Raw genomic sequence first — 9,640 nt, 5'->3', positions numbered from 1 at the left:
GGGCAGCAAGCGACTTTCCAGGTGCGCGGGGATAGGGCTTGGCGCTGCCCACGGGGGGCCAACCCTGAAGAAGGGGGGCCAGAAATCCTCTCTTGAGCAGCACGGTGGTCCCCGGACAGGCTTTGTCTCCCCAGAAGCAGCAGAGCCTCCAGCCTCTGAAAACCCACAGGGGTGTATCATAGCACCACAAAACGGTTTGGGTTGGAAGGGCCTTAAACATTACCCAGTTCCAGCCCCCTTGCCGTGGGCAGGGATGCCACCCACTACATCATGTTGTTCAGAGTCTCATCCAATATGGCTTTGAACGCTTCCAGCAATGGGGCGTCCATGACTTTTATGGGCAGCCTGTTTCAGTGTCTCCCCGCCCTCAGGGAGTATAACAAGGTAGCTGAGCTGGATGTTCTCAGGGTGCTGGAAGGATGCTCAGTATACTCTTGTCTCTGCAGTTCTTGGAGCAGAAGTATGGCTATTTCCACTGCAAAGACTGCAAGACCAGATGGGAGAGTGCTTATGTGTGGTGCATTTCTGGAAGCAACAAGGTAGTTAACAAAGTCATTTTCTTTTGTTCCTGAAACTTGTAAGAATGGCACCAAATCTGGTGTTTTGGTGCAGATTTAGGTACCTGTACTTAACACCTTGAATAAGTTGCTACAGTAACTGAAAACTTGCCTTCTTTTCAGGTGTACTTCAAGCAGCTGTGTCGAAAATGCCAAAAGGGTTTCAATCCCTATCGAGTGGAAGCAATCCAGTGCCAGGTAAGTTAACATATGGCAGGATACAGTTGTTATATGCTCTAATAGTTAACAGTTGTTGAACTTGATATTGACTTTATCTGGAAGAAAAACTTGATTTCATCAAAATACTAGGAAATGTTATTTGGAAAAAGTGTGATGGGTACGCCTCCCTCCTCCTGTGCATGGCTTACATGAACAATTTTCTGTTCATACAGCATTATGGCTACCGACAGATAGGGTAGGGTTTTGTTCTTCTAGGTGAGAAGGTTCTTACAGCTTAATTCCACGGGGTTTTTACCACAAGAGCTCTTAAGTCTATCAGTCCAAATGTGTTACTATGATTAAGGAAAACTAAATGTCAGTCTGTTAGCACAGGCATGAGGTAAGCACCTTTAATCCACTTCCAATAACATGTCTTGTTTCTTAAGATCTGTTCAAGGACTCGTTGCTCCTGCCCTCAGAAGAAAAGACACATTGATCTCAAGAGACCACATCGCCAAGAACTTTGTGGCCGCTGCAAAGGGAAGAGGCTATCCTGTGATAACACTTACAGCTTCAAATACATTGTCTGATCTGTGTACCCTCTTCTGTTTTGTGCTTTGCACTTTGTCAGTCTTTTGCAGTGTTTTGACTTAAGGCTTTTGACCTGGCATTGGATAATGGACAAAGACATTTGTATTATTTATAAAGTATGTAACTTCACTGTATATATGCTGTAAATAAAGTTGAAGAAAAGTTTGCACTAGTTTGATACCCCTTAGTTTCATCTTGCTTAGATGAAAGAGGAAAATATATCTGGAAGGAAAAAACCTATTTGATTTCCTGAAAAAAGTAGACTTTGTTTTTAGTCTGCCTTGAAGGAGTGTTAAGATTAAAGCTGCAAGAGCAAGTTTTTCCTTCAGTCATTCAAACTGAACTAGGATGGAACATGCAAATGTTCTGGAGTGTAAAGTCTGGTGTGTCTTCCCACTGCCTCTGTCAAATGTATATTCAAAAAAATCACAGCTGTTTGATAATCAAAGACTATCTGCTGGAAGACTATGTCTGTAAGATAACAAGGGAAAAACCTCTTGAGTGGGAGCATCTGTGAGGGAGTGTAACAAATTGTCTAGACTTGATGAGTCCTCCAGAGTGGTAGAACAAGTCCCAGTGCTCCTGGTTTAAACACAGGCTCATGCCTCAGAAGCTTGCCAGTCATGTAAGGTGTCTCCAGGGTAGGTGGCTTAAATAAAACTGAAGAAAGTACCTGAATGTGCTTTCAGGGAGACAAAATGCAGTGAACCAGAGGAATCCTATTTAAAGTACTGGTGTGGTAGAAGCACAGTGGAGTATTGTTGCAGTTCATGCTGTCTTAGGATATTAGTGAGGCTTTGTTGGGAATAGTCTGATTTCTCCTCTACCTAAAGTTTAGGAATGATGCTAAAAAGCTAGATGGTTACATCATGGGTTATTTTGTATGAATCTGTGAAGAATCAGGATACTTCAGGGAGGAAGGAACTTCTGAAGGTCTTCACTGTCAGTGGAAGATTAATGAAACTGCTTTTGTCACTGTGCTTTTCAAAGTTGAGTTGTAACTACAGCCTGACAAAAAAATCCTTATATTTCTGGCTGTTTTCTGTCAGTACAGTGAATGGTTTTGGCATAAATGGTGAGAAAGGTGTCTTTTGGGGGCTGCTGATCATGGATACCCTCTGCAACAGTATGGATTTAGACAAGAACATAATTTCACAACAAGCACATACTCTGTTGTGATTATATATGACTTTTATGTTTTAGTTAAATGGATGTACTAATCCAAATTTCAAAGTTACTTCACAAAAACGGTAAGTGTATTTACAGCGTGAATAAGTTACACAGTCAGAATAAAAGTATCTCAGGTGTGCAACAGATTTACATGCATACATTTAACACTGGACAGCAGTTAAATGTAAGAAAAAACCCATATAGTTATGACTTTTATATATACATTACAAATAAAATAAGACATCTCTTTAAAGAAACTTAACATGAGAACTTGCATTTCACGTTAATATTTTCACTTTTTATACTCAAAATTTATATTAAATAAAAATATGCATGCTTAACAATCAAATCAAAAAGATTTGACTCTGTGATGGGACTTTCTCCTATAAAATGGCAAGTTAAATTAGATCAACCATCCTTTAATAGTATAAATATATTCATAAAAGCAACCTTCTAGTAAAAAGCAGCCAAGGTCCTTAAAAAAAAAAAAAAATCTACCAAGACCATTCATGATCCTTGGGGGGGCCTAAGAACAGACCTCTGCAATATGATCCAGTACCTTCAGAGACAGTAGCCTAGTAACATTAGGAAATGTACTTCATAGCAGCTTGTTGTTTTAAGATACAGTAATCATATTCAAATTACAGTGTACATTAAACTGTAGTCCATTTACAATTTGTTTCATATACACAGGCTCTCAGCTTTTGACCAACAAGTTTGCAAGATTCCGTGGCCAGCTTCATTCTGCCCATCTTTCACTCAACTAAATAAGAGAAAAAAGGAAAAAATGTACAAGGGTTTGTTTTGTTTGTTTTTTTTTTAACAAAAAATACTATTTTGTGAAGGAAACATTGCACTTTTACCAACCTAAAATTAATTTGCTATAAAGGAAGTATTGTTCATGTAATAGGCTTTGGTATGCAATGGAAGTCACTTCTTCAGTAGTGAGTTGCAGTTGCTCAGTGAAATACTAACTGATTTTTGTGCAACACAGAACAGAGGACGTTTTCCTGGGTGCTCTATGCTACCTCTGTCTTTACAGTATTGCTACACATTTGAAGTTCAGCCCATCGCTTTTTAGAAGAAATCCTAAATGTAACAAGAGCGAGTACAGTTTGACCAAACCTTTGTAAGGCTGAGAAGACATTGAGCCACCTCACTCCCACAGGGCAGCACTCCCAGCTTGAAAGAGGACACAAGGGTCCTGTCAGAGACTTGTGCCAGAAACGCTGGAGTCTGGAAGAAAAGTATTGATGACCCGGTAACTCTGAGCTCTGCGAATCATGTCGCGGATCTCTATGTTCAGTTCCATTAATTTGGTACAGATTTCAGTCAGGCTCTGGTTGGAGCCCACCAGTGCATAGGTGCCTGTCTGGCCCAAGGTTTGGTGGCGGAAGTAAATGTTCAGCAGTGTCTGGACTTCATCATCAGAGCTACTTCCAAAGATATCATTGGGCCACAAAATCCTGCAAAGAAACAGGAAAAGAACATGTGTATCACTATGGGTTTATCAACACAGACAGAAGCTATGTGATAGAGATCTCTAAAAGGAGAATGGACTTGCACACACTTATAAAACAAAAGCAACTCACTGTTTTACACTACTGTTAGTCAGCCTCTGGTATCAGGCACTGAAATCACATAAAAGCCCAATTCCTATCATGTAAAAAAATGCTTAAGAGAACTCATTCAAATAAGTGGAAGTGAAACTGGACTGAACGTTAGCTGATGTCAGTGACATGCACCTGTAAGGAATTACCTCTATAAAAAGATTCTTAAAAGCCTCACAGGACTTTTGATCTACACAATGTAATTAAACATCTTAATAGTTGCAAGCATACATGTTTGATAGCTACTGGTGACACACCCCTGCAAAAGTTAATATCAATGCCCCCATGTACCTTGTTGAAACATATTAATTAACTATGCTGAATCAGTGCATTACATTTAGTATAAATTTAGGATGATAATAAATGCATAATTTTCTAATAACATGAAAATCTAACGTGAACCATGTAGCAAAACTTGCCTGCATTCTCTTATTTGTCGGATGGCTTTAACAAGTTCATTGTTCTTCAAGCACTCCAGCATGGACTGAATAGCTGCTTCAGTAGAATTGAATGAGGGCTCAGATTCTGTTGTCAGAGGCTCAGCTGCGATTGCAGCAGTAGCATCCTTCAGATTTTTCTTCAGTTCACTCAGTTCTCTTGACATATTTAACAGCTGTTCCAAGGAGAAAGATGAGAGATGGGTATTTTCATTTTCCATAGGCCCCAAAAGGAGTAGATATTTCAAGTATGTTCTTACTACTACATTGAATGCACACATGGAAAAGACCTCATTTTAACACAAGGACATTTCTTGATCTCTGTACATTTTATGGGGAAAACACAAACTACAGATCTTTTAACTTTGTGCATCCTTTAACCTTATGCTGTAGTTTTGGCTTGCTAAAATGCAAGAGCACATCTAAACAAGCTTTTAATCTTCACCTCTTCCAATTTTTTTCATATCATAGCAGAAAAGTTTAAGAAATTGTACTTCTCCTGGAAGATGTTATCTATTTACAAAACATATGCAGGATCCAATATGATTAACAGATGGACAGGAATTGTATAACCCTTTGTCAGGCTGAAAAGTTAATATGCAACAACATTAATAAATAATTAATAAGTTAATTAATTTCTAAGGATCTACTTCTTCATGCTCACACATGCTAAAAATAACCACTGTCACGTGTACTAACAATGGAACCTCCTTTAAATAATAGCCTATGGCTCCAGCAAAATATGCAAATTTCATGGTGAAACAGCTCCTCATACAATTGTTCCCCAGTTCCACAGGCTGCATTATTTATAAAAATCCAACAAAGTCATAACTGTGTAATACAGTTACAGAAATCAATTATAAGGAACACATAATATTCTAAAACTTAAGACTATTCTAGTAGTAGTGGACTAGATGCCTACTGTCCTGTCTTCTCTTAAAAGTGAACAGCCCAGTCACATTCTGAGCCAGCCTTCAGAATAGTTCCTTAAGAGACAGTAAGTATTCAAATTCTTTGTACTACTATAGCACATAAACCAAACCATTTCCATTTATAGACCATCTCTAAACTACTAGAATCTGTCATAAATACGTCATAGCTTCAAATTTTACTTCACAAAGCAAAATACAGTAACTTATTCTACTCAATAATTTAAAATACATAAACCTTACTAAGAGAAAAATACATACGGAATGGCAAGTTAAATCTTTCCTTAAATTATGATCATTCAACTTAAAGTTATCACCTCAAAGGTATTTCAAAGTATTTCGTATTTTAAGCAATTGCTGAAAATAAAGCTGACAAACAGTATTGTTCCTGTGAAATTTTTTTTAAAGTAAGATACATAGATTTATCTAAAAACAAAAGGCTATTTGGGTCAAAAGCGAGAGTGTGCTGTGTCAAAAAGCTTGAAGAAAAAAGCTTGTAAACATTACAGAATTAGAAAGACATGACATTAATGTACTAAGTTGACTATGTATGCCTGCAGACATAATAGTGAAATAGTGTAATCTTTGGTGCTAAGTTCATAGAAGGAAAAATAAGAACATGAAAATAAAGTGGAATTTTCAGTATAAGATTTTGTAATTTGTTACATACCTCTGGCATGGAACTCACTTCGTGCACTTGTCCAATAAGTTTACAGTAGGACTGAAAAAGCAACAGCAGCTGGAAGTGCAGTTTATATAATCTCTGACAGAGTTCCAATTGCTAAGGAAAGATTTGTAGGAGAAGAAATAATTAATAAATATTAGTGAGTTTAGGTAATTTTCGATAACTAACAAAACACATGGATATAGTTCTGTTCTTAAAAACCATTATTTCACTGAAGTATGATCCTATACTATTTCAGAAAATAAGTAATGATTTTTCTTCTGCAGGTAAGTCAAATATGACATTGAAAATCAAAATTATGATGACTAGCTCTCATGTAGCACATGTCAGCATCAGTCTTAAAACATATTTGTTAGCTTCACTGTCTCCAGTTTGCAGCTGGAAAGCAGAGGCAGAATACAGAGGAAGTGACTTTGCTGCTTAAAACATGAAACTCTAAAACTTGAGATATGGACGAAGACCTCTTCTCAGGGATGCAAATCCAGGAGAGAAGTCATAAAATAGTTGTCCAAGAGGGTCAAAGTTCCTGCCTGCTTCTCTGATGAGAGAGGAAGAGTAGCAATAAATCCAGCTAGGAGTAAGAAAGAGGAAAGGCCAGCTCTGGAACTTAAAACTCTGCTCATGGATTTTCCACCATCTTAAAGAAACTATACAACAGATGGATGGAATTTAATGTGTAAGAGGATATTTGGCTTCTATGATGTATTATCCCAGATTATGTAGATACTGCTCTATGAATATTCACTTGTTTCTTCCAGTGTAATGTGCAGCACAACACAAAGGGTGTCAGACACATTGAAGAGTCAAGTTAACATGGTTGTGGTCCCAGTATTCTTGTGTGTATTAGGAAGGGGAATCTCATAGTTCCACAGCTGGATCATGCTGAAGAAGGGAGGAACATTTAATCTTTGGCAAATTAGAACCATAGCCTTTGCATTTCAGTTCCCAAATTTTCTGTACCAGCCAGAAAAGGCTGAGGTCAAAAGCAAATTGCAGCTTTGTTCATCAGGGTGAGGAGATCACCAGGTACCCATCTCAGGTAGTGTTCAAGGCCAGGTTGAATGGAGCTTTGAGCTACCTGGTCTAGTGGAAGATGTCCCTGGCCATGGCAGAGGGATTGGAACTATGTGATCTTTTAAGTGCCTTCCAACTCAAACCATTCTATGATCCCACCAGACCTGATACAACAAAGACCCACAGGAGCTGAAAGAGGGCCCAGCAGATCCATGGTGAGAAAAAAAGTGGAGTGGAACAGATGTGCTAGGACAGAACTGGCTTGTGGACAGGGACAAAACCTATCAGTGGCCAAGAGAACAAAGAGATAGGGCCTGAGGGACACTGCCAGTGAGTGAAATAAACCTGCCCAGAGGCCATTCTCTGTAACTGAGGGCACAGAGCGCTGCCAAGTTTGCATTTGTGTGGCTAACCATTCTCCTCCCAAAATAAAGGCTGACTGTTTAGATATAACATCCTGGCTTCTGTCTTTCCTTGAAATGTGCTCCGGCATGTCAGGGGCTGGCTGGTGGCCCAGCTATGGAAGTGCTAACTGCTCACCCTGAGTGCCAGCCCAGGGACACACACTTCCTCCCTCATCCTGTTTAGCTTACAGGTAGGGACACAGCCTCAGGTCCTCCAGCAGAGATCAAATTCATTCTATTCAAATTTTGGAGACCCAGCAACATTACATAGCAGTTACATCCACGTACACTTGAAGTTGTCAGGGAGTTAAAAATTAATTGAAAACCAGGACACATCGTTAAAAAAAAATAATCTCATGATAGCTTGGCATGTAACACCTGGTTTTTTTCAGTCCTTGGAGAACAATAATTCAGTTTCACCCTTCTGGCTGCTAACCTGAACGAAGACAAACTAAGGTCAAATTGATGATTCTAGTTTGACTCACTCAACATTTAGTTACCGTATCAAGCAGCTCAATTTTTGTTCTTCCTGAACAAGTATTAGAAACAAACAGTGGTGAAACTGTTCATCAACATATAAACAAAACCCGTTTGAAACATAACTGCCAACTATAAATTGTAGTTTTCCATTAGGAAAAAATGAAAATTATTAATTTAAAGTAAGAAAAAATGTTGTTTTCCAATCCGGCATATTACATCCATTCAAAGGCTTGATTTTTAGAAATGTATGTAAATGACCATTTGAAACAGCATTATGAAGGTGCCAGAATTTTAGCACAATATTTTCAGATTTCACAAAACACATGTTAGTAAATTATTTTTGTCACTGCATTTAGAACCACGTATTCTATAGGAAAACTATAACAAAAAAGGAAAGCATGCTTAGAAGTAAAACAGTAAGATTGGGGTGTATTAGTCCATCTATAGATGGACAAAAAATATGAAAGAACTTCAACTTACTGCAAGAGATTCCATTTGCTACACAGCAAGCATGGCACAGGAGAAAAGGAAAGGAAAGAAAGTATAATGTCAGTGTAATGCATGCAATAGGAAGCACAGCCCATCTGTAATAGCATAACTTGTCAGCAGTATTAGCAATGCTTGCCTCAACCTGATAATTGGTTGGAAATATCACATACAACATGCACAGCATTCTTAATAAAATCGAGCTTTAATTCTAATTGTAAATTCCAGTCTAAATATCCTCAGTTAGATCTTCAGATTTATTAGTTTGAATGTATCCCACTAAATAGCTCAGGAACTTACAGTGAAATTGTGCTACAAAACTCTTGAAATAATACTTTTATTTATTTAACTTTTCTTTCTTTTTTATTAAAAAGAGCTCATATTGCAAAGTACTAAAAAAATTAGGAAGGGTTTTCAAGCCATGAATAAAACTGAACTTTGCTATTTGTAAAAAATTTCTTATTTATAAATACTTTTATTTTTTGGACTTAATAGATCTAAGGAAATTTGCAGGGTAAGCTTTGTGACTGCTGGGCCTATTACTTGGCACCTTACAGGGGAAACATTTTGCATATAACTTTTAAATTATGACTATCATAAGGAAAAAAATCTATGGAAAATGCCAGTTTTGTTTAACTACATGGCAATGCCACAAGTTGAGACAGCTTTTGTTCCTTCCTCTCATCAGTAATGATTCACTGGTTTGTAATTCTGGAGCTACTAAAATGTCAGTGTAAGTCCTGTCGCAATAGTAATAAAAATTCTAATTGACCTACATTAACATTTAAAAGATTAGGGGACTAAGTACTCTCTTCCAAAAAAAGTGTTCCTCTTTTCTTTGCCAAGAGCTAACATTTCCACTCTGTGTACATCTTATGCAGTTTTCCTTATTTTGTATATATTACAATCTCATATTTTACATGAACAGAGTAATCACGTAAATGCTGTAAGTAACAAACACAACATCTGCCCAGTTACAGTCTGGTGTCAATGCATATGCACAGAATGTTAATAAACATCTGGAATTCTTATTAAAATTATTTACCTTACCATCCATACAAAGGCAGAAAACAAGAAATATGAAATAATGCTAACTTTGAGGAGCCTAACAAAGTGTT

At 37.7% G+C, this 9,640-nt stretch overlaps 2 protein-coding genes across 7 annotated transcripts in view; one reads left to right on the top strand and one right to left on the bottom strand.

Annotated features, from left to right (window-relative positions):
• The window catches only part of ZAR1L (zygote arrest 1 like), a 2,107-nt gene extending 631 nt beyond the window's left edge, over positions 1–1,476 (top strand). Inside the window, exons 2-5 of the mRNA XM_029960909.1 lie at positions 7–21; positions 447–539; positions 681–755; positions 1,163–1,476. Coding sequence (XP_029816769.1) covers positions 7–21; positions 447–539; positions 681–755; positions 1,163–1,306 — 327 coding nt within the window. The 3' untranslated portion in view covers positions 1,307–1,476. The remainder of the gene's footprint in view (positions 1–6; positions 22–446; positions 540–680; positions 756–1,162) is intronic.
• A 999-nt stretch (positions 1,477–2,475) lies between these two features.
• FRY (FRY microtubule binding protein) overlaps positions 2,476–9,640 on the bottom strand; it is a 205,115-nt gene continuing 197,950 nt past the window's right edge. For 4 of the 6 annotated variants that reach the window (XM_018071108.2, XM_018071105.1, XM_018071106.1 and 1 more), the window contains 4 exons: positions 8,517–8,534; positions 6,124–6,234; positions 4,507–4,700; positions 2,476–3,943 (listed from right to left, as the gene is read on the bottom strand). In XM_018071108.2, the coding sequence (XP_017926597.1) occupies positions 3,685–3,943; positions 4,507–4,700; positions 6,124–6,234; positions 8,517–8,534 (582 nt within the window). In that variant the 3' untranslated portion in view covers positions 2,476–3,684. The remainder of the gene's footprint in view (positions 3,944–4,506; positions 4,701–6,123; positions 6,235–8,516; positions 8,535–9,640) is intronic. The other 2 variants (XM_008934237.2, XM_018071107.1) reach the window with 1 other exon arrangement.

This window comes from Manacus vitellinus, unplaced genomic scaffold (assembly GCF_001715985.3).
Source record: "Manacus vitellinus isolate BGI_N305 unplaced genomic scaffold, ASM171598v3 scaffold_2_pilon, whole genome shotgun sequence".
NCBI classification, from domain to species: domain Eukaryota; kingdom Metazoa; phylum Chordata; class Aves; order Passeriformes; family Pipridae; genus Manacus; species Manacus vitellinus.
Note: the sequence above shows the minus strand (reverse complement) of the source record. Positions and strands in the feature narration are given on the sequence as shown.